Source organism: Heteronotia binoei, chromosome 10 (assembly GCF_032191835.1).
Source record: "Heteronotia binoei isolate CCM8104 ecotype False Entrance Well chromosome 10, APGP_CSIRO_Hbin_v1, whole genome shotgun sequence".
Lineage (NCBI taxonomy): Eukaryota > Metazoa > Chordata > Lepidosauria > Squamata > Gekkonidae > Heteronotia > Heteronotia binoei.
The window spans coordinates 102,239,091-102,264,364 of record NC_083232.1 but is presented as its reverse complement, the minus strand read 5'-3'; the positions used below and the strand labels follow the sequence as shown (position 1 = coordinate 102,264,364).

General features: G+C 43.9%; 1 protein-coding gene across 2 annotated transcripts in view; it reads left to right on the top strand.

Moving 5' to 3' along the window:
• TECRL (trans-2,3-enoyl-CoA reductase like) overlaps nt 1-18,787 on the top strand; it is a 39,468-nt gene extending 20,681 nt beyond the window's left edge. Inside the window, exons 8-12 of one of the 2 annotated variants that reach the window (XM_060248350.1) lie at nt 11,614-11,657; nt 14,707-14,764; nt 16,754-16,839; nt 17,731-17,776; nt 18,610-18,787. In XM_060248350.1, the coding sequence (XP_060104333.1) occupies nt 11,614-11,657; nt 14,707-14,764; nt 16,754-16,839; nt 17,731-17,776; nt 18,610-18,737 (362 nt within the window). In that variant the 3' untranslated portion in view covers nt 18,738-18,787. Of the gene's footprint in view, nt 1-11,613; nt 11,658-14,706; nt 14,765-16,753; nt 16,840-17,703; nt 17,777-18,609 lie in introns of both variants that reach the window. The other variant, XM_060248349.1, reaches the window with a different exon arrangement.
• The last annotated feature ends 6,487 nt before the right edge of the window (nt 18,788-25,274 follow it).

The following is a 25,274-nucleotide window of genomic DNA, read 5'->3' as shown; positions in this document are numbered from 1 at the left end:
TAATGAAATAATTATACAACTCACAGCCCAGTTGCTAACAGGCTACAGACCAGTTCCGGTCCACGGCCCGGGACTAGATGATTTCCTTGTTCTTGAAATGAGGCTCTGTACCTCCTATATCAAAGTGCCTGAGCATAGACACTCCCTGGGGGAACATTCAGCCTATCAAGAGTTCCTCAGTGAGGGGAGAGAAGAGAGCATGCTGCCAAGAGTCCTCCTCATTCCCCCTCCAGTGAGCAGCTGCAGGAGAGGAGGGGTAGATGCTGGGGGCATTCTGAGTCCTGGGGCAGCCGTGGTGGAGGAGCTCAGGCCAGCCTGACTCCATGGACTCCCAGCTCTGGCTGGGGAATTTCAGGAGATTGGGGGTGAAGCCTGGGAAGGGCAGGGTCTGCAGAATGGAAGGATCTCAACCATAGAGTCCACCTACCAAAGCAGCCATTTTTTCCTTGGCAATTGACCTCTGTAGTCTGGAGATGATGTCTAATTCTGGGAGATCTCCAGACACCACCTGGCTGTTGGCAACCTCAGGGAAGTCAGCCTTGAAATCCCAGTGCCAGGAGGACACATCAGGGAAGGCTTCAGCCTCTTAGTGGGCCACCAGAGGAACTGGTTGGCCGCTGTGTAAGGAGGGATGCTGAAGTGGCTCAGCTGCAGTAGAAGGTGTTTGGGTCTAGAACAAAGCTGCTGGTAAGGTGAGTGAGACTTGATTTGCTTTTCTAAAACGGCTGGGGAGCATTACCTAGGGCTGCTGTAGGAGGGAACTGTGTGAGTGCTTGGTGCCTGCTGGAGAGGGGTTTCTGATTGCTTTTGGGTGTCTTTTGTGTCGCTGTTGCTGAGTGAGGAGAGCTTGTTTGCCTGGGGGTAATTGCTGGCCCCACCCTCTGCTGTTGCTCTGGCTGCTGAGTCAGAGGTGGGTGGGGGCTTGAGTCTTTAATTTGCAAGGCTCATTCTTGCCAGAGGCACAAGCAGGAGGGCTCTTGGCCTGTGGCTCTTAGCCTGGAGGTTCTGTAGAAAGGTGGGTAGTTACCCACAAGTAGTTTCAAGTGGCAGCTGGCACTGGGATTTAAAGAGAAGTGAAGATAAAGAAAATTTTGAAATGGATTGCTGCAGTATGGCTGGTGAGGGAGCAGAGGCAGTGATGTGTAACGACTGTGGGATGTTTGTATTTCTACCTGAGAGTAGCACGAATTACACTTGCAGCAAGTATAAGTTAGTGGCCCTGCTGGAGGAGAAGATACAGGGACTGGAGGCACGATTGTCCACACTGCAGTGTATAAAGGAAGGTGAGGATTTTCTTGACAAAACGCGTGAGGCGTTCTTTAAAGGACAAGAGGAGGGAGAGGAAACGGTATCTCAGCAATTAGAAGAGAACCCAACACAGGAGGAGGGTTACTGGAAAAATGTAACATGAAGGAGAAAGAAAATCAGGAGATGTTCTGAGCCCCTGCTGCTCAGCAATAGGTTCCAGGATCTCCCCACAGTAACTGATTCTGAGCCATTGAAACAAGGGCTACTTCCCCAGCCTCCACGAAGCTTGAAGAAAGTTTCTCAGGATCCTGTGGATAAGAAGCCTGGAGCTTCTGCTTCCCAATATAGGAAGAGGAAGGTGGTGGTGATTGGAGACTCCTTGCTCAAAGGGGTGGAACCCAAAGTGTGCCGACTGGACTTATCATCCTTAAAAGTCTGCTGTCTGCCGGGTGCACGCATCCAGTACATGACAGAAAGGATTGGAAGACTTATCAATCCCACGGATTTCTATCCTTTCTTGTTGATCCATGTGGGAACGAATGATACTGCCCATCATAGCCCTGAATGTATTAGAAAAGACTGTGTGGCTCTGGGTCAGAAAGTGAAGGAGCTGGGCACACAGGTTGTGTTCTCATCAGTGCTTCTTGTTGAAGGCCATTGCTTAGGTCGAGAAAGAAGGATACTTCAAATAAATGACTGGCTATGTCAATGGTGTTGTCAGGAAAGATTCAGATTTTTGGACCATGGCTTACACTTTCAAGATGGCGGTCTTCTATCATGAGATGGTTTGCACCTCATGGCAGTGGGAAAAAGGGTGTTTGGTAACAGCTTTGCTAACCTAATAAGGAGGACTTTAAACTAAATTGTATGGGGGAGTGAGACAATAATTTAAAGCCATGTATTTAAAGCCAGAAATTGGGGATAAGAACATTAAAGATTTGCAAAGAGTGGCGCATACGCTAGGTAATGTTAACTTGCAGGCTTGTACGGATACTAAACCCTCGGGATGCATAAAACGTGGATTCCGATGTCTCTACACTAATGCACAGAGTATGAGAAACAAACAGGAGGAACTGGAAGTCCTAATAAAGGAAGGAGACTATGACATAATAGGCTTTACTGAAACATTGTGGGATGAGACTCACAACTGGAATATTAGGATTCAGGGGTACAACTTATTTAAAAGGGAGAGGCAAATGAGAAAGGGCGGAGGCATAGCAGTATGTCTGAAGGAGGTATATACTTGTGAGGAAATATGTGAATCTGAGCATGGCAGCTCAGTTGAGAGTCTCTGAGTAAAAATAAAAGGAGTAAGAAATAACAGTGATGTTATTGTGGGGGTCTGCTATAGACCACCAAGTCAGGCAGAGAACTTGGATGAGATACTTCTACAGCAGATTGCAAAGTTCTCCAAGAGAAGGAATACCGTGATCATGGGAGATTTCAAACTGGAGAGCCAGTTTGGTGTAGTGGTTAAGTGTGTGGACTCTTATCTGGGAGAACCGGGTTTGATTCCCCACTCCTCCACTTGCATCTGCTGGAAAGGCCTTGGGTCAGCCATAGCTCTGGCAGAGGTTGTCCTTGAAAGGGCAGCTGCTGTGAGAGCCCTCTCCAGCCCCACCCACCTCACAGGGTGTCTGTTGTGGGGGAGGGAGGTAAAGGAGATTGTGAGCCACTCTGAGACTCTTCGGAGTGGAGGGCGGGATATAAATCCAATATCTTCTTCTTCAATTACCCAGACATCTGTTGGAAGTCCAACTCTGCTAAAAATGAAAAGTCAAATAGATTCCTGACTTGTCTTGATGAAAACTTCCTTTTCCAGAAAGTGAAGAAGGAAACAAGGGGATCTGCTATCTTGGATATGATTTTCACCAGCAAGGAAGAATTGATTGAAGAAGTGGAAGTAGTGGGAACCCTGGGCAGTAGTGACTATGTGATTTTGGAATTTACAGTCTTAGGGAAGGGAAAAGCTATATGTAGTCAGACTTATAGGTTGGACTTCAGAAAGGCAAACTTTGAGAAACTTAGAACTATGCTGGGTAAAATCCCATGGTCAGAAATACTTAGGAGGAAGGGGGTTCAGGAGGGATGGGAGTTTCTTAAAAGCGAAATACTGAAAGTGCAGTCACAGACGATTCCTATGAGAAGAAAAAATGGAAAAAGCCTAAAGAAGCCGAAGTGGCTCCATAAACAGCTCTCTAAAGACTTGAGAAATAAAAAAGACTCCTTTAGAAATTGGAAGGAGGGCCTTATAACCAAGGATGAATTTAAACAAATCACCAGTGCTTGTAGAGAAAAAGTTAGGAAAGCTAAAGCTCAGTATGAGCTTAGGCTGGCCAAAGATGCTAAAAATAACAAAAAAGGGTTCTTTTCTTATGTTCAGAGTAAGAAAAAGAGCAAGGACATGATGGGCCCATTGCGAGGGCAAGAAAGTGAAATTGTAACGGGAAATGAAGAGAGGACGGAACTGCTCAATTCCTACTTTTCCTCAGTCTTCTCTTCTGAGGGAAATGGTGCTCAACATGGCAAAAACAGAACATATAAGGAAGAAGAAGATATTGGATTTATATCCCGGCCTCCACTCCAAAGAGTCTCAGAGCGGCTCACAATCTCCTTTACCTTACTCCCCCACAACAGACACCCTGTGAGGTGGGTGGGGCTGAGAGGACTCTCACAGCAGCTGCCCTTTCAAGGACAACCTCTGCCAGAGCTATGGCTGACCCAAGGCCATGCTAGCAGGTGCAAGTGGAGGAGTGGGGAATCAAACCTGGTTCTCCCAGATAAGAGTCCGCACACTTAACCACTACACCAAAGTGCCTCTCCCATAAGGAGGGTATGAAGTTCCAACCTAGGATCAGCATTGGGGTAGTACATAAACACCTAGTTTCTTTAAATGAAACTAAGTCCTCAGGGCCAGATGAATTGTATCCAAGGGTTCTAAAAAAGCTTGCGGATGTAATTTTTGAGTCTCTGGCTATTATTTTTGAGAATTCTTGAAGAACAGGAGAGGTGCCGGAAGATTGGAGGTGGGCGAATGTTGTCCCTATCTTCAAGAAGGGGAAAAAAGACGATCCTGGTAACTACCGACGTGTCAGCTTGACGTCTATACCTGGAAAAGTTTTAGAACAAATAATCAAACAGTTGGTCATGGAACATTTAGAAATAATGGGTGTGATTACTAAGAGCCAGCATGGTTTTCTCAAGAACAAGTCATGTCAGACTAACCTGATCTCTTTTTTTTTTTAAATAAATATTTTTATGTTTTATTGACTTTAGTACAATTGGCCATTACAGCATATGGATGTTGAAATTACAAATAACCCTCGCCCCCCCCCCCAACCCTCCCCATCTTCTTTTAGTCTTTTCCCCTCAGCCAAGGGCACAGAGTCCTGATCTTCCACTGAATGTCCTTCCTTGCTTCTCCTGAGATCCACTCTAAATAAGGGTTCCATCTGGTCTCGATTTCCTTGACTTTATCTTCCCACGTGGAATCCTTGTTGATTGTTGCCACGATGTCAGACTGTATGTAATCAAACAAATAGCTGTGCCAGCTTTCTATTGACCATTTACTTTTATCTTTCCACCCCAAGGCGATGACCGCCTTCCCCGCTAGTATCATTGCCTTGACAAGGTTTTGCATGGGTCTACTTAGTGCCGGACTTCCTATTATGCTTAACAACATCATATTAAAGCCAATGGTTAATGGTACATTGCAGACTTTTCTAATAAATTGAATAATTTCCCCCCAAAAGGGTTTTACCTCTTCACACTCCCACCACATATGTGCAAACCAACCCTTAAATTGTTTGCAATGCCAGCACTTGGAGCTCACTCCTGGGAATATATTGGCTATTTGTGCGGGAGTTTTGTACCATTTTGTGAAAAATTTATATTCCAGTTCTTTAAATTTGGTTACTTTAATCCTTTCTAGACCATCCAAGATTTTCCCAGCCAACCCCTCTGTTAACTGACCTTCATGACTCCAAATCTTTTGTAAATGTACTATTATTTTATCTTTATTTGAAATCATTTTTCTGTATAATAACCCCACTAGACCCTTCCTTTGTTTGGCCATTACCTTATATATCTCTTCCATTGGAGTGTCTAACCAAAGCTCTCCCTTTTCACTGATCATCTTAACTCTCTTATGCAAGCCTGCTATGTTTAACCAGTATTGATTACCTAAATCTTCTATAATTTCCTGTAAGGGTTTTAGCTTACCACCCCTAAACATATCGTCCACTCTAAAATAGCCTTTGTTTTTAAGCCTTTCCCACCATTTTATAGCATGCACCTCCTTAACAATAGCTTCTAGGGGGCTCCACCTTGAAACCTTCCCTAGCCACTGTGGGTACCATTTCATCCAGGTTTCTAATGCTGCTCTTCTGGGCCCTATAGCTAATTTTAGATCTTTTGTCGACACTGTGGAAAAAAATCCAAATCTTCCAATGCCACTGTTGACCGCATTCTCGAAATTAATCCACTTCTGTACCTTATCCTCACTCAAATCAAGTAACGCTCTTAGTTGGAAGGCCTCATAATATTTACTTAAATTTGGGATTCCCCAACCTAATTCTGATTTAAGGTTGTATAAAATTCTCTTATGAAACCTACTGTTTTTATTATTAAAATCCACACTTTGATTGCTTTATTCCATTGTTCAATTTGATTTTTCCTCAAACCTAAGGGTAACGTTTGGAATAAATACATTAACTTTGGTATCATGAACATTTTAAGAGATCTTATTCTAGATGATATCCCTAGTATTTTATGATTCCAATTATTCATATCCCTCTCTATTTTCTTCCATATTTTACCATAGTTCTCCTTTATCATTTTGTCCATATTTTTTTGGAGGACTATCCCTAAATATTTTAATCTCTTGGCTCCCATTCCTATATTCATAATCCTATTTATTTCCTGTTTTTCCTCTCTATTAACATTAAGGTATAGAATTTCTGATTTTGTCATATTCACTCCGAGCCCTGAACACTTTTCAAAATCATCTAAAATTATCTTAATCTCTTTAACTCCGTCTTTTGGGTTAGACATTATTACTATGATATCATCCGCAAATAAATTAATTTTCATTTCTTCAATACCTGACTTATACCCCTCTATTCTCCCGGCATTCCTAATTCGCTCTGCTAGTTGCTCTATAGCTATTATAAATATAAGTGGGGATAGTGGACAGCCTTGTCTTACCCCCCCTTGAATTGGGAACGCTTGTGAGTGGTCAGTGTTGACTCTAACTTTGGCCTTACCTCCGTTGTATATTTCCTGTATAGCGTGTAAGAACCGTTCCTCTAAACCTATCTTCTTTAATATTTGCCACAAGAATTCATGTGAGAGAGTATCAAAGGCTTTATAAACATCCAACTTTAACAGAGCTATTTTTTTCTTTTGGCCATGGTGCAATACATTTAAGATATTTCTAATAGGATGGGCAATAGATCTACCCTCAATAAAACCGTATTGGTCCCCTTTTATGATTGACGGGATAACTCTCTTAAGTCTATTTGCTAAAACCTTAGCAAAAATCTTATAATCTTGATTTAGTAAACTAATGGGCCTATATGAACCTACTTCTTCCGGATCTTTCTGGGGCTTTAATATCAAAATTATTTCTGTTTCCTTCCATGAGTCCGGGGCTTTCTTTCCTTCCAAGACTTCGTTAAAAACTACCTGCAATTCAGGTGCTATAATTTCTACCATTTCTTTATAAAAGTCAGAAGTAAAGCCATCCAGCCCTGGTGATTTACCCTTTTTGAGCGCTTTTATTACTTCCTTTATCTCTTGGAGTGTAATCTCAGCACCCAGTGAGGCTTTTGCTTCCTCCTCTATAATTAGCTTAGGTGCGTCCCACACCTCCGTTATATTCTTTTTCATATATAAATTTTTATAGAAGTCTTCAAATGCCTTAGTGATTTCCTTAGAGTTTTGAGTTGTACTATTATTAATTTTAATAGTTCTAATTGATTGTTTTGCCTTTTTAACTTTCAAATAATTAGCTAATCTTTTTGCTGTATTAATGCTATTCCTCTGGAAGTCGTTCTTAACCATTATTTCCTTTTTCCACATTGTTGCCATTTCTAGGGCCTCCAACTGTTTTTGAATCTCTTTAATTCTAATCTGTAAACTAGGATTACACTTTCCCACTATTTCTTTTTGTAACTCCTCCAATTCCTTAAGTTTTGTTTGCCTTTTTTTATACCATTCACTTTTTATGTCTTTTTCCTTCCTAACCAAATGGCCCCTTATTACCGCTTTAGCAGCGTCCCACAATATATTAGTTGACACAGTTCCTCTATTTTCCTTAAAATATAATTTTAACTGTGTCATTAAGTATTCCCTATCCTCTTCTTTTGTCATTACCAAGTTGTTATACCTCCAAGGTCTATTTTTCGAGGGAAGATTTAATTCTAATTCAATACTTAGAGGGGCATGGTCAGAAATCAAAATTGGATGGGTCTTGATCTCTTTAACCACCATATTATTATTTTTTCCCAAAATTATATAATCTAAGCGGGATGCTGTTTTATGTCTACAAGAAATATGTGTCGGGCTGGGTCTCGTATTGGTGAACTCATGAGCGTCCTTCAAGCCCCAATCTCTTAGGTTAATACTATTGTTCTTAGTTATGTCCATATTTAGATCGCCCACTACAATTAGTTCGCCCTCTGAAAACTGTTGTATCTTCTTAAAAACCAAGTTTAAGAATTTCCTTTGTCTTTTATTTGGTGCATAAACATTTACTATAGTGATTTTTATGGCTTCCAGCTTAAACTTAACTAAGAGGTATCTACCTTCCTTATCTACTAATTTTTCCATGTTCTCCACCTTAATATCCTTACGAATCAATGTAGCCACGCCTCTAGCTTTGGAAGACCCTCTTGCTTCTGCTAAAACCTGCCACCTCAGATCTTTTATCAATGGTTTTCTATCATTTATTTTTTGTGAGTTTCCTGTAGGCACAACAAATCTATTCTTTGTTCTTTAGCCATTTTAATTACTCCGAATCTCTTAAGATTTGATGATAGACCATTCGCATTCAGTGAAAGGACTCTTAAAGATCTATCCATTCTCTTTATATGTAACAGACTTGGGCCCTAATGGCTGAGGGTATTTTTCTATACTTCTTACTGACCCCCCCCCCCCCCCATTCCCTTCCCCTGTGGCACAGACAACTTCCTGGATGAAACCATCATCCTGTCTTCCACCTTCCAGGGGGCACGCATCCCGCCCTCCCCTTCAAGCTTATAGCTAAATTTAGCTCAAAATATTTTATACTTCCCTTTAGTAGTCCGTTCTTGGCCTTTTCTCTTATCTACTTGAGCTTCCTTCTCCCGGGTCCACACCGAGCTCCACTGTTTCTTCTTCTTCTTCTTCTTCTTCTTCTTCTTCTTCTTCTTCTTCTTCTTCTTCCTCTCTCGGGTCTCTCGGGTCTCTTAGGTCATCTGTGGCGATGCCCAGGCGAGTGAGGAGATCTCTTGCTTCTTTAGGGTTGCGGGCCACCAGCCTTTTTTCATCTTTAAAAATAATTATTGAGGAGGGGTACCCCCAAGAGAATTTAATCTTGTTGTCATATAATTTTTGCCCAAAGGGTCTCATTAGCCTTCTCTTTCTGATGGTTTCCTGGCAGAAGTCTTCTCTCACCCAAACTTTCCTTCCTCTAAAAGAAAGGTCTTTCCTTTTTTTCAAAGTCTTGAAAACTGTCTGCTGAGTCTTTTCCCTTGAAAATTTAATTATGACTTCCCTTGGGGCACCCCCATCTTGTCTCCTTTGCAGTCTATGAGCTCTCTCAATATCCTGAGATTGCAGAGTGACTCCTTGCTCACCCATCCAGTCTATAAGGGTCCCTTCCAGGAGCTTATTATTTATTTCCTCTGAAATTCCACCCAGGATCAGATTCGCTCTTCTATTACGATCAGAGAGCTCTGTAAGTTGCAAATTCAGCTGGAGTATTTTTTGTTTATTAGATAAGGCCAGCTCATTAGCAGAGATTGCAATGTTCCGTGTGTCCTTGAGCTCTGCACTCAACTCTGTAAAAGCGTCCCTCAGTGATTTAATTTCAGATCTCATCTGGTCCTGGGACGACATTATTAAAGTCTGGAAAGCTGATATCTGCTCAGATAATTCTTTAATTGTCTTAGCCATGATGATTATTTTCCGGAGTTACCCGCAACCGCTGAGTAATTAACCAGGGCGTTGCCTCGTTAATTTGATAGTAAAAGTTGTTGTCTTACCCTCTGGGACCCCAGAAAGGAATTCTTATGATCTTCAGACTTTCGTAAGTAAGCTCGTTCTTCAAATAGACTTGCCAAAGAGCTATTTACATTCCTTTGAGCTATTTAAAATTCCAGTTCGAAGGGGAGGACGAGCACACAGCCGGCTTAGTTAACGCATGCGTACAAACCCCCCCACCTGATCTCTTTTTTTGAGAAAGTGACTACCTTACTGGATCAGGGGAATGCTGTAGACATGATTTATCTTCATTTCAGTATGGCTTTTGGTAAGGTTCCCCATACTATCCTTGTTGACAAGTTGGTAAAATGTGGTTTGGATTCTGTAACTGGGGTGGATCTGTAACTGGTTGATGGATCGCACCCAAAGAGTGCTTGTGAATTGTTCCTCATCCTCTTGGAGAGGAGTGACAAGTGGAGTGCCTCAAGGATCTGTCCTGGGACCTGTTTTGTTGAACATCTTTATCAATGATTTGGATGAAGGAATAGAGGGAATGCTTATTAAATTTGCAGATGATGCTAAATTGGGAGGGGTTGCAAAGAAGGCAGAAACAGGATACAGGATGACCTTGACAGGCTGGAAAACTGGGCTAAAATCAATAAAATGAATTTTAACGGGGATAAATGTAAAGCTCTGCATTTAGGTAGGAAAAATCCAATGCATGGTTATAGGATGGGAGTCTTAGCAGTAGTATGTGCAAAAAGGATCTAGGGGTCTTAGTTGATCATACGCTGAACATGAGTCAACAGTGTGATGTGGTGGCTAAAAAGGCAAATGCAACTTTGGGCTGTATCAACAGAAGTATAGTGTCCAGATCACGTGATGTGATAGTATCGCTTTACTCTGCTCTGGTAAGACCTAACCTGGAGTATTGTGTTCAGTTTTGGGCACCACATTTCAAGAAGGATATAGACAAGCTGGAATGGGTCCAGAGGAGGGTTATGAAGATGGTGAGGGGTCTGGAGACCAAGTCCTATGAGGAAAGGTTGAAGGAGCTGGATGTTTAGACTGAAGAGGAGACTGCTGAGAGGTGATATGATCACCATCTTCAAGTACTTGAAGGGCTGTCACAGAGAGGATGGTGTGGAATTGTTTTCTGTAGCCCCAGAAGGTAGGACCAGAACCAATGGGTTAAAATTAAATCAAAAGAGTTTCCGACTCAACATCAGGAAGAACTTCCTGACCGTTAGAGCGATTCCTCAGTGGAATAGGCTTCCTTGGGAGGTGGTGGGCTCTCCTTCCTTGGAGGTTTTGAAACAGAGGCTAGATGGCCATCTGACAGCAATGAAGATCCTGAATTTAGGGGGAGGTGTTTGTGAGTTTCCTGCATTGTGCAGATGACCCTAGAGATCGCTTCCAACTCTATGATTCTATGACTAGATGGATCCAGCAGGGCTCTTTGATGTATTTATGAGAGAAGTAAAGTTAGAGTAAGGGTATCTCTATTCCCTTGTATATTCATTTCTCAAAAAAAACCAAAAACACTTAAGAGCTGTGCTTTCCCCTCCTCTGCATCATTTCACCTTCAGTGTAAGTCTCACCTGTGTATAGGAATGCCAGCCTACAGGTGGTGCCTGGAGATCCCATAAAATTACAGCTGTGTCCAAATCACAGAGATCAGTTCCCCTGGAGAAAATGGATGCTTTGGAGGAAGGACTCCACTGAGGTCCATCTCCTACCCAGGCTCTGTCCCCGAATTTCCAGGATTTTCCCAACTTGGAGCTGGCAACCCTTGCTGGTAGCCAGGGGGGACCTGGCAACCCTACCAGCTTGCCATTTATTCACACACACACACACACATGGACTCTGCTGCTGAAGAAGGTTCACTCCCTGAAGAAGGTTCACTATAACAAGACCAGTTTCCTTGGGAAATCTGGCAGAATGCTCCAAGTGTCTGCCAGAAGAGTTGGGGGTGATATTAGAGAAGTTCAACGAAGCACGGAAATCCACATGCTCTGTGTCTGACTTTAATCTACTTCCTCTGGTTTTATATGAGAGGTGTCCCCGTGGAAAGCTCCAGAAGGCTCTCCATCAGCACCAGGCCTGTGCATGACAGAGAAAGACCCTGACAGAGGTTCTCTTGCATGGAAGGCTAATGTACTCTTTCATTATGTTTTCTAGCCTTTGGAAATAGGCAAGTGACTTTTGCTGCACTTACTTTTCTGGTAAGTATTTGGGCCGGAGAAATCTGATTATGCAAGACACACTGTGTGTCACTTTGTTTTTCCTCTACAAACAAAAGGGGGGAACTGTGTACCTGGCCTTGTAGAAAGGCTCTGGGGACTCGATCCTCAGTAGAAGGGCTCGAGGCTGGTTTCCCTTCCAAACCATCCAAGACACTGTCAGGTAACCCTTGGCAACTGCCAGGTAACCCTTGGCAACTGGGTGGGGGAGAAGACTTAATGACAATGGGGGCAACCTGGCCAGGCATCTCAGCCATGACACCAGCGATGTTCTGGTAATTTGGCAAACACTTTACCATAGAAGCTCTTTTGACCATTCTTGGGAGTTCTTGCTCCCAATACCAGAGCATCATGGCTGAGACCCTGAGCTAAGCCTTCCTCACTGCTGCCAAGTGTCCCTTCTGGCCAGCTGACTGGTGGGGGGCAGCAGCTGTGGATGGGGGAACCACATGTGGAGGGTGCTGCTCACTCCCAGCCCCTTCTGAACCTGCACTCCCACTGGCTGGGAACAGGCCAAGGCCCAGGCCCAGGAGGAGAGGTTTGTACCTGCCTGAGGGCAGAAATTACCTTGGAAAAGTTCTGGGAATGCTTATGAAATTCTCCCCATTCAAGGATTTCCTTAGATTTTGTATATCCAAATTAGAGCTATCCAAATTTTGGAAATCTTGTTTCCACCATGACACTGATGAATTTGTGGCCTGCCCTTCTTCCATTTTCGACTTTCTACCTTTGTCCTGTTGCCAGCACAGGCTTGCTTTGCATCAGTTTCCTGTTTACCTCTCTTTTTCCACTGGATGTCATTGGTGTTCCTCAGAGCAAGCATGTCTTGACTAAATCACAGCACAAGAAAGGAACTGATGTGGTCCAGTGTTCTGCATTATGGCTTAATCATTACATATGTCTGCATGCATGTATGAGCTGATTTTAAAAATCACAAGAATCCTAATGTAATGGCATAGTTATGCAGGGTGACCTTGCTAATCTCCATAAAAAACACTTTAACAGAAGACTGCTGCGAACTGGGTGTGGCTCCAACTGGAAATTAATTTTTTTAAAAAATATCCAGATTAAATGGGAATGTTAGATCAGATTGCAGGGGGGAGTGAGCCCAGTTTGGAGGGAGGTTTTGCTTTTTGGGGGAGGGGGGGGGATCAAAAGTAGGACCAGTTCTTCACTAGCAGTCGTTCTGCCCCCGGCTCAAGCAATCAGTTCCCCACCAGTTGCTGTGAGGGTGCATTTTGATCTGCAGCTCCCCCCAACTTCCTTCATGGCTTCTGGTCTTGTTTTTCTGGAGATCCAGGATCGCTTGAGCCGGGGAGAGTAGAAGCCTATAGCAGAAGCAACTGCTAGTGAGGAGGTCTAGGTATATCACAAAAATCTTCTGATACTCTGTAATATATCTAAGATTGATAATAAAAAGCTGCCAGGAAGATAGCCAGTTTGGGAGGAATTGCAAGTGTAACAGACAAGCTTACAGATAATACCAAAATTATTCAGGATGATGAAAAACAGCTTACCACTCTGAGCCATGGGGTTCCTAGTTGATAAGAATAGTTAAGTACAAAAGATCATTGTGGTTACATGTTAATTACATGTTAATTCAGCATAAAGTCCTCAGTTTACACTACATCGACAACATACCTTTCTACATCAGTACTAGCTCATGATTTCACATGAGTTCATTAATTCACAAATTCATCCATTCAAAATCAAGATCAGTACCATTTTCAACAGTTCACACCTCAGAATTTCCACAGTTCACACTTCAACAGTTCACACGAGGAATCCCAGGTAAAAGCCCCATTCCAGCCACCTTAGTAAACCCGTTTGCAGTAGGCACTTATACTAATCAGACCTATTTTGCAGAGTTCTGGGAATGAATCTATAGAAATTTATAATTATTTCTTTTGTAGGTACCATGCAAAATTACTTAGAGAATGACTGAAGCAGTGTTTTCTCTTTTCTGGTATAGCCATGCCAGCCCACACCTGACCTTGATCTACCATGAGTCAGTTTCAGAATAAGGCAGCTTCAAGTGTTGTTGGCCATCAAGAGGAATGGGTTGGCCATAAAGTTGTTGATACGCCAGTGTTTAGTGAGGGTGGTCTTTAGTGATGCAAAGAATGAAGGCTTGCACACAGCAGTGGTAAAACTACTATATACAATTTATGTACACCTCCACTCTCCAAACCGACAGAATGCTCCGCTGCAACACCACCATACATAACCCACACATAGTAAAGTTTCTCTGTACACTTATACAATTCATCTCCCCAGGTGACCAATCCGCCTGCTGCTGAGTCATGCTGACATTGTCCAGGCTGATGCAATCTGGCAAGTAGCCACCTCCTGTCACCTAGATGATCTACCTGGCAGATCAGTGATTTTCACTTTCCCAGCATGTGCTTAGAAACTGTCATTGTCTTCCATAATACTGACAAAAGTGAGACAGGATGCTGGCCTAGATGAACCCTCACTTTTGTCCCACAGGCCAAGGATGTCATTAGGCAGAGAGCTTCCGCAGGCTGGTACCAGGGCAGAAAATGCCTTGACTCTGGTTGGGACAGCCAGATATCTTTCAGACCAGGGGTTTCCAGGAGGTTCTTCTCTCCAGAGCATGATGCTCTTCGAGGGATATATTGGCAGAGATCATCCTGTAGATATGTTGGTCCCAGACTGATTAGGGCCTTGAAGCTTATACCAAAACCTTGGTACCAAAACCTTATTGCTTCCCCTTTTTCTTCACTAGTAAATGATATGACAACAATAGGCCTCCCCAGAAGTCATCTAACCCATCAACCGTATTCCCAGTTGCATCTGTTTTTAAGCAAAAATTTGTCTCTTTGCTTGAAATCCACATTTTTGTTCAGTGTCAAACCTATTTGGGATTAACAATCCTTACTGATGCATAGGCATTCTGAATTCACTTTAGTTTATGTTGGATGATCTTCCTTACTGGGGCCAGCCAGGTATTGGAATTATTAGATAACAGGCTGCCATTTTAACAGAGATGTTTGCAATATTTCTGCAGATCTGTGAAGCTGGGAGTCATTTCATCAATGTAGCTCTAGTCCATCAGAATCAATCAGGTTGGTGATTTTTATTTTTCAGTTATTTTTTTCTCTCTCTGTCTTAAAATTCTGTCTGGTTAAGGTAGCAAATTAACCCTGTTTAAGCTAATTTCACTTTTTCTAAATAGGGATGTGTGAACGTATTTATTTATTTATTTGACTTTTAGTCCCCCCCTCTCCTGCACAGCCAGGCTCAGGGGAGGTAACAACATATTAAAAAATAATTTCATAAATTGATCATTAAGACAGATTTCCATCGCAATGGTGGCCAAGGTATAAGCAACATAATTTGACCAGATGAGATTGTGTCACCTGTGTGTTAGTGGAAGCGGATACAAAGACACAGGGCTTTTTTCCCTAGGGGAACACAGTGGAATGGAGTTCTGGAACCTCTTTGTGGAAAGAAAATTCTCAAAAAATGTTGAAAAGTTCATGGGGGGCACCTGTGTGTTTCTCCTTCATTTCCCTCTTGAGAGTTCTGGCACCTCTTTTCCCAGAAGAAAAGGCCCTTCAATGACGCTGTTAATGGATTATTTTAAGTACACCCCTCTGTACTCTCAATAACCCAAACAACCAGAGACAAACAATGCAGATAAACTTTATTCCCCTTGACTCCAAACGGGAGGCTTGAAGACACATAAACTCAGAAGGCAAAACAGATAATATCAGTAATTCAATTCCGGATACAATAGATTATGCATTTTAATAATCAAATGAACTCTACACACATTCTCATAGCTAAGCCTACCCTTGTCATATAATCTAATACCTGTTAAAAAGAGTTAATTCAATGAAAACCTAAGTTCCAGTTTATAGCAGAGCCATGCTCTATATTCTAAGTTTGAGCAGTTACACTATGTTTGAGGCCTCAAACAGGAGATGACTTAAACTCAGCAAATTTCTGGTTTGTCCAGCAGAGACTCTCTCTCATGCAGGCCAGCCCAGAGCCTCAGTCCCGATTAGCTTGGCATGATCAAACACAGAGGCAGCCTCCGATGCAGTTCAGCAGCTTTTTGCCCAAAGTCCAGAGCTTTTAAAGGATTGGGTCCATCTCACTTAGGGTTGCCAAGTCCAATTTAAGAAATATCTGGGGACTTTGGGGGTGGAGCCAGGAGACTTTGGGGGTGGAGCCAAGATCAAGGCTGTGACACATATAATTGAACTCCAAAAGGAGTTCTGGCCATCACATTTAAAGGGACGGCACACCTTTTCAATGTCTTCCTTCCATAGGAAATAATGAAGGATAGGGGCACCTTCTTTTGGGGCTCATAGAATTGGACCCCCTGGTCCAATCTTTTTGAAACTTGGGGGTATTTTGGGGAGAGGCACTAGATGCTATACTGGTGCCTCTACCTCAAAAAACAGCCCCACCAGAGCCCCAGATACCTGCGGATCAATTCTCCATTATCTTCTATGAGAATAAATCTCCATAGGGAATAACAGAGTTCCCAGCAGACATTTCCCTCCCCTCCCCCCACTTTCTGATGACCCTGAAACTGGGGGAGGGCCTCCAAACTGGGGGATCCCCTGCCCCCACCTGGGGATTGGCAACCCTAATCTTACTATCTTTATCTTATCAGATAGCATCAGATGTTATGCATTCTATAATATAGGGGGAGGTGTTTGTGAGTTTCCTGCATTGTGCAGAGAGTTGGACTAGATGACCCTGGAGGTCCCTTCCAACTCTATGATTCTAGGATTCCACAAAACTCCAGCTGCATTTTAATATCAACAACCCTAGTGCGAAATCAAAACATTTGAGGCAAAGATTGCCCTCAGTTCACTCTTACCTTTCACCTACTCCCTAGCAGGTTTTCACAGATGGCTGGAGCCCTGCTTCCTGCCATATCATATAAGGATCATACCAAATAAGGCCTTTCCTTTCCTGAGAAAGCTTATGAACCTTCACACACTAACCTAGATTCTCTACTTATGCTTTTCTCTGAGAGAAATATAAATGCCTGAACAAATTACACTGAAAATGTGCTTTTCTCTTCTTTCCTGAAGGAAATAAAGCCTCTTTTCCAAGTCCGTCAATCAACCCTTTCACATGGCTGTTTACAGTGGTCTCCTGTCCAAACTATACCTATGAGGTACCCTCCTTTCCTCATCTCTCCCTTGTGCTGGGGACATTAAGCTCAGGAAGAGGTGCCAGCGTGGTCTTCAGACACGACCTCGGTCAGATTTGACCTTAATTCACTTGCAAGCCAGCTGAGGTCTTGCAACGAGCCCTGCTCCACTCTAGGAGTTTATGCACAAGTTGCTGGCTGGCCAAGGCATTTGCATTGAAAATGAGTTTGGTTTACTGAAGAGCATCTAGTTCCATCATAACACACATGCTTTCCCTGCACCAGGTAGATTAAATTTGTATCAAGTTGCTAACTGTGGTTTGGGAAATGCCTGAAGATTTGGGAGGGGAGCCTGGGGTGGAGGGGGCCCTCAGTGGGGTCGAGGGCCATGGAGGCTACCCTCCAAAACATCCATTTTCTCCAGGGAAACTGATCTCTGTTGTCTGGAGCTGTAATTCTGAGAGATCTCCAGGCTGCACTGGGAGGATGGCAGCCCTAGGTTTGCACCGATTTGGTAAACAGAACCACAGCCCAGGTTCTTGGATTCCTAAGTAAAACAGTGACCCTCCCTTTCCAATGCCCAGAGCGTGAATTTTGATGCTGGGTCCCTTCAGCTCCCTCTGACTCTTCTCCCCTGGATGTGGCCTTTCTTTTTTGTTTAAAACAATTTATTATTATGCAATATACTGTAATAGCATATTATCATTTGTGGCCTTTCTGCTCAGTTTGTCTGCTCATTTGCCAGCCCTTGCAAAATTGCAGGAATGCCATGTTGGGGAAAGCCTTTTCCAAAGGGCTGCTTTGACTCTGGTTGCCAGTAGGAGGTGGATTGGGCTGGATGAAGCCTGGAGGGTTTCACAGAAGGCAGCTCTTTATATTTCAGTGCAGTTCCTATTCTTCTTTTCTTTGCAACAGATCGGGTCTTGGGTTAGTTTCACATTAATGACGCAAACTCTGCCAGGTAAGAGCCAGCCATTGAATGGAGAAAGAAAACCTTGCGCCCGGTGGGAAGGGCTGTGGCTCAGTGGAAGAGCCTCTGGTTTGCCTGCAGAAGGTCCCAGGTTCAGTCCGCAGCAGCAGCATCTCCCGTGGAAAGGACCTGGCAGGAAGTGATGAGTGGAAAACCTTTCTCTGCTTGAGATTCTGGAGAGCCCTGGCCAGTCTCAGCAGGCCATCTGGACATGAGCTGATTCAGTGTAAGGCGATTCCATGCATGTCCATATGGATGCTCTCCCACTTTCAATAATTATATATGGAATGTAAAACAACACCATCCCTGCATCTACAAGAGTGCCAAAACTTTGCCTTTCCTCCAATAATAATGGCCCAGCCCAAGTTAACACTTTCCACACGGAGGAATGGCTGCCTCCTTCTGAAAATAGATGGCAAACCAAGAGGACTGATATGGCCCGAAACAAAAGCAATCTGAGTAGCATAAAACAACCAGTATAATTCCATAGTCTTAAAGACGCAGTAACATGCAAAATTCTAAAGAATCAATTCCAATGGAAAAGTCCCTCTATAATAACAAGTAGAATTGTGCTCAAGGCGTAGACCTTAATGCTTGCCATCACGTGCAGTGAATCCGAGGAGAATAGCCACAAGCTAAAATCAGTGAAATGGAGACCGGTTGCTGGAATTGAAACTGATTCTTGAGAATTTTGTATGTTCCTGTGTCCTTATGGAATTATGCTTAGTGTTTGTGCTACTCAGATTGCTTTTGTTTTTTGCCTCCCCCTGAAAATGAGCAACTGTGGACCGACTCAAGAAACCATTTCTTTCCCCTCTTTCCAGTGGGCGTTTTTGCATTGCTGATGGCAATCCAGATGGCACTTTGGGCTCGGAAGAAGCACCAGCTGTACTCGAAGAGGGCAACTTTCCCTAGGTGGAGAAAAGCAGCCATGATTCCATTTATACTGTAAATGCAACTGGACTTGACGTGGAACTAGCAGGAGCATTCACTCCATTGAGTTATCCATATGGGCACTGAGGGTTTTTCCCTAAAAGGATTACGATATCATAGCAGCAGTCATAATGGATTAGACCCGTGTTTCAGCATCTGTTTTGCACAGTGGCCAGCCACTGGGGCCCCAGATAAAAACCTGGTGGTAATGTTGAGGACTCGTTCAGGTGCTTTATAGGAGGAAGGTTCCAGGTCCAGGACTGGGGATTTCCAGGTACAAGTGCTGGGAAGGGCATTTCTCTGCCTGTGGCTGGCCAGGAGGGTGGGCAGCCCGAAGACCTGACTCACTCTAAGATAGGTTAAGAGGCTGAAGGGCCTACATGTGCCCACTACTACTTGTTGCCCTTGTACAACAGCCAGGGTCATCATATCACCAAAATAACTGCTTTTGAAACTCTCCCTAATTCAAAAGTAGAAGAAGAAGAAGACTGCAGATTTATACCCCGCCCTTCTCTCTGAATCAGAGACTCAGAGCGGTTTACAATCTCCTTCATCTTCTCCCCCCACAACAGACACCCTGTGAGGTGGGTGGGGGTGAGAGGGCTCTCACAGCAGCTGCCCTTTCAAGGACAACTCCTGTGATAGCTATGACCGATCTAAGGCCATTCTAGCAGCTGTAAGTGGAGGAGTGGGGAATCTTGGGAGTAAGTGCCACTGTATTCAGTGGGATAGAATAATGAGTAAGCGTGCAACGAGTTGAACTGTAGGCTGCATTCCTGTGCAGTGATTTCAATCAAAGTCAATTTAGCGGATTTAGTTCTGAGAAAATGTGCATAGAATCAGGCCACATGTTAGCTTTAAAGTAGGAAAAGGATACCTGCTGAATTTTAGTGCTCCATACTTTCCTGTATTCCAAAATCTGCACTTTCCTTACACTTATTTTGTTTCCTGTCCACCAAAACGGACAAAGCATTATTTATTTTCAGGATCTCATTTGAATGGATTATAGACCTTATTTTGCTGAGTTGCCATTATTTGCCTACCTGATTAGGTAACCTTTGAATTGATGAGTGGGCTCAAAGGCTATCAACTGATTTACTGAATAAAGTTAAAGGAGTGGGGACCTGCAGGAAACTCCCGGAGGCTGCTTCCCTTCCATGGCTCGGGCCTCTGCTCCCCCTTCTCCTGCCCACCTCCAGTGCTTCATCTCATCTCGGGTTTCCCTTGGGTTGTTTAACCTCCAGATGGGGCTTGAAGATCTCCTGAAATTTCAGCTGGTTTCCAGGCTACAGAGGTCAGTTTCCCGGGAGTAAATGGCTGCTTTTGAGTCATGAACTCTGACATCATACCCCTGCTGAGCTCCCTCCTCCGGCTCCACCCCCAAATTGGGATTGGCAGCCCTAACAAGAGACCATCAAGGCATGCACTTCTTTGCTGATCTGGCGAGTTCAGGTGCCCCCGCCCCAGAATGCGACACTCAGCACAAAACACCTTGGCCGCCAACATAGTCAGTGCAATGCATCACAGAATCATAGAGTTGGAAGGGACCTCCAGGGCCATCTAGTCCAACCCCTGCAAAATGCAGGAAACTCACAAATTCCTCCCCCTAAATTCACAGGATCCTCATTGCTGTCAGATGGCCATCCAGCCTCTGTTTCAAAACCTCCAAGGAAGGAGAGCCCACCACCTCCCGAGGAAGCCTGTTCCACTGAGGAATCGCTCTAACGGTCAGGAAGTTCTTCCTAATGTTGAGTCGGAAGCTCTTTTGATTTAATTTCAACCCATTGGTTCTGGTTCTACCTTCTGGGGCCACAGAAAACAATTTCACACCATCCTCTAGATGAGAGCCCTTCAAGTACTTGAAGATGGTGATCATATCACCTCTCAGCCACCTCCTCTCCAGGCTAAACATACCCAGCTCCTTCAACCTTTCCTCATAGGACTTGGTCTCCAGACCCCTCACCATCTTCATTGCCCTCCTCTGGACTTGTTCTAGCTTGTCTATATCCTTCTTAAAATGTGAACATATGAAGCTGCCTTCTACTGAATCAGACCTCTCTTGGTCCATCAAAGTCAGTATTGTCTTCTCAGACTAGCAGCGGCTCTCCAGGGTCTCAAGCTGAGGTTTTTCACACCTATTTGCCTGGACCCTTTTTGGGAGATGCTGGGGATTGAACCTGGGACCTTCTGCTTCCCAAGCAGATGCTCTACCACTGAGCCACCGTCCCTCCCCAAAACTGGACACAATACTCTAGGTGAGGACTTACCAAAGCAAAGTAAAGCGATACAATCACATCACGTGATCTGGACACTATACTTCTGTTGATACAGCCCAAATTGCATGCATCACACTGTTGAGTCATATTCAGCGTATGATCCACTAAGACCCCTAGATCCTTTTTGCACATACTGCTGCTAAGACAAGTCTCCCCCATCCTATAACCATGCACTGGATTTTTCCTAACTAAATGCAGAACTTTACATTTATCCCTGCTAAAATTCATCTTATTGATTTTAGCCCAGTTTCTCAGCTTGTCATGGTCATCCTGTATCCTGTTTCTGTCTTCTACTGTATTTGCAACCCTTCCCAATTAAGTATCATCTGCAAATTTAATAAGCATTCCCTCAATTCCTTCAAATAATTGATAAAGATGTTGAACAAAGCAGGTCCCAGCACAGATCCTTGAGGCACTCCACCTGTCACTCCTCTCCAAGAGGATGAGGAACCATTCACAAGCACTCTTTGGGTGTGATCTGTCAACCAGTTACAGATCCACCTAATGGTAACAGGATCCAAACCACATTTTGCCAACAAGGACAGTATGTGGAACCTTATCAAAAGCCTTACTGAAGATCAAGATAAATGACATCTCCAGAGTTTCCCTGATCCAGCAAGGTAGTCACTTTCTCAAAACAAGAGATGTCTGAACAATCCCTGCCTGGGGTAACTCTCTGCTCTGCACATACAATATACTCCTCCTTCATGCACATGCTAAATCCTTCAAAATACTCAAGTCATGCAAAATGCTCTTCCTTCACAGCTTTGGTGGCTGATGTCTGCTGCCTTCTGCACGCATCGAGCCTTTTTGGAAAGGGCCTGCAGCAAACAAGGGTAGCAGCAGTTTTGGGGGGCGGGGGGTTGTAGCTGGGTAAGAATGAAGGACCTTCCAAAGAAGAAGAAGAAGATATTGGATTTATATCCTGCCCTCCACTCTGAATCTTAGAGTCTCAGAGCAGCTCACAATCTCCTTTACTTTCCTCCCCCACAACAGACACCCTATGAGGTTGGTGGGGCTGAGAGGGCTCTCACAGCAGCTTCCCTTTCAAGGACAACCTCTGCTAGAGCTATGGCTGATGCAAGGCCATTCCAGCAGGTGCAAGTGGAGGAGTAGCTCCAAAGTCATGATGTTACTTTGTGGCCTACTGATATTGTCCTGAAGACTATAAGATTTGTAAATAAATGTATGCGGGGGGGGGGGGGGGCGGGCACACACAATATCTCTGTTGCTCTCTCTTCACAAGCAAATATTACCAGAATAGGAAGTTCCTGGAACTTTACTGATTAGGAAACTTGGGCAGATTGACACAGCTTTGATGAATCAAAGTATTTTGCGTTTTCTGTGCAAAATTAAGCTAATTCATTGGTGACTCAAAGAGCAAAAATCAAGTTTACAGCATCCTCTAGTGGTTCGAATATATCACCACATGGCGTCTCTGCAGTGCTAGACATGGCTCATATTACTTGCATTAGGTAGCTTCTCTTCAAATATGCAGCCTTCAAAACAGATTATAAACCCCGTGATAACAGCTCAAGGACTTTATTAGATACCAAATTATTACTAATTCTGGATCCTCTGTTCAGTACAAGAACACAAGAGCCCTGCTGGATCAGACCAAAAGTCTGTCTAGTCCAGCATCCTTTCTCACATGGTGGCTAACCAGTTTCTCTGGACAGCCAACAATAGGGCAGAGAGACTGAGATATTCCCTGATGTTGCCTCAGAGGGCTAGTGCTCCTCAATGTGGAGGTCCCCTTCAGTCACCAGGTCATTGATATATTTGTCCAGGGCTCTTTTGGTAGAAAAAGTCCAGCAGTAACTCATTTGCATATTAGGCCACACCCCGATGCTACCATTGTTCCACATAGGGTTTTTTAACTAGAAAAAACCCACCAGGGCCTCATTTGCATATTAGGACACACCCTTGACACCAACCCAGCCGGAACTGCTGTTTCTAAGATCACAAACACACACACTGTCACAGAGGGACAAAAGGTTCTTGTGTCGGTGTGGAATCCCAGAAGACAGACAGAGATCCTAACAGTGGAAGGGGACTTGGCACAAGTGTATGAGGTGTCAGTGTGAAGGGCCCTCAAGGGTGTCAGAGTCCAGGTTATAGCTCTTCCGACAAGAGGATACCTAGTCTGCTAGGGGAAAGGGAGGGACATTCTTATAAAAGCTCAGTCAGTCTTCTCTCAGAGAGTGAGATAGTGTGCGGATCTATTAAAAAGCCAAATCCATCTCAAAATTTTATATTTGAAGAGTGTTATCCAGTTGAGGGAAACACTGAGTTTTCATATTTATTTGTAACAATAGCCCGCCAGTATAAAGTGTTCTTTTGGGTTTCTACTTTGATTTTCTGTCTGCCAACTGTTCTTAATCTTACAATCCACTGATATTATTTCCTCCCATCCCAGCCTATCTGTATATAATAAAACTTATCTTTGTTTTGATCTGAAAACACCATCTGTGCCATCATTTATTTCTGACAAGGTTAATTTTGGTTCTCCTGAGATACTGGGAAAGGTGTGACAGGATTCAAAGCAGCCCCTTTTGCCTGCTGACCCTGGCTCCCTCACACCCCCTTTCAAGCTCTTTATTCCTGTGGCTTCATGCCTCCTTCAAACAGTGGTGGCTTTCCTATGTCATGGAGCAGTAACAGATTAAAACCCACAGACTGAACATTCATAGCACCTCAGATATTGTGCTTTTCAAGGCAGTCACTTCACACACTCTGCTGCTATGATGTGGAAGAACTTTCTCTGCCTGAAACTCTGGAAAGCTGCTGCCAGTCTGAGTAGACAATACTTATATTGATGGATGAAGGGTCTGATTCAACAGAAGGCAGTTTCATGTGCTCATGTGTGTTCTTCATTTACACTGATCGCTTTCAGCATCCTCCTATGTCTCCATGATAGTCTGAAACCCTCAGCCAGGGAATCTGGCCATGGGCCCAGTGGCTTTACTCCTTGCAAAGCCAGAGGGAACCGCTGGCCAGAACTCTGTATCACTTCAATAGAAGCAAAGAACTATAGAGCTGGAAGGGGCCATACAGGCCATTTAGTCCAACCCCCTGCTCAATGCAGGATCAGCCTAGAGCATCCGCGACCAGTGTTTGTCAAGCCATTACTTAAAGATTGTCAGTGAGGGACAGCTCATCACCTCCTTCAGTAACTGATTCCACTGTCGAATAACTTCTATTGTAAAAGAAGTTTTTCCTAATGTCCAGTTGATATCTTCACACGCTTAACTTAAACCCATTATTGTGAGTCCTCTGCTGCCAATAGGAACAGCTCCCTGCCCTCCTCTAAGAAGAGACAGCCCTTCAAATACTTCAGAAGAGCAATCCTCCACCTCGTCTTCTCCAGACCGAACATCCCCGGGGCCCTCAGCCTTCCCTTATAGGGATTGGCCTCCAGGCCCCTGGTCATCTTCATCACTCTCCTCTGCAGCTGCTCCATTCTGTCCACATCCTTCTTGAAGTGAGGCCTCCAGAACTGCACACAAGACTCCAGGTGTGGCCTGGCCAATGCAGTGTACAGCGGAATGATGACATCTTGTGATCTGGAAGTTATGCCTCTGTTGATACACCCCAAAATGGCATTTGCCTTTTTTGTCACTGCAACACACTGGCTGATTACACCCCTGGTCTTCCCCCACACAGGCACCCAGGCAGCCTTGCCACATCTCATAAGAACATAAGAGAAGCCATGTTAGCTCAGGCCAATGGCCCATCCAGTCCAACACTCTGTGTCACACAGTGGCAAAAAATTATATATATGTATATTATACACACACACACACACACACACACACTGTGGCTAATAGCCACTGATGGACATCTGCTCCATATTTTTATCTAAACCCCTCTTGAAGGTGGCCATGCTTGTGGCCGCCACCACCTCCTGTGGCAGTGAATTCCACATGTTAATAATCCTTTGGGTGAAGAAGTACTTCCTTTTATCCATTTTAACCTGTCTGCTCAGCAATTTCATCGAATGCCCATGAGTTCTTGTAATCGTGAGAAAGGGAGAAAAGTACTTCTTTCTCTACTATCTCCATCCCATGCATTATCTTGTAAACCTCTATCATGTCACCCCGCAGTCGACGTTTCTCCAAGCTAAAGAGTCCCAAGCGTTTCAACCTTTCTTCATAGGGAAAGTGTTCCAGCCCTTTAATCATTCTAGTTGCCCTTTTCTGGACTTTCTCCAATGCTATAATATCCTTTTTGAGGTGCGGCAACCAGAACTGCACACAATACTCCAAATGAGACCGCAC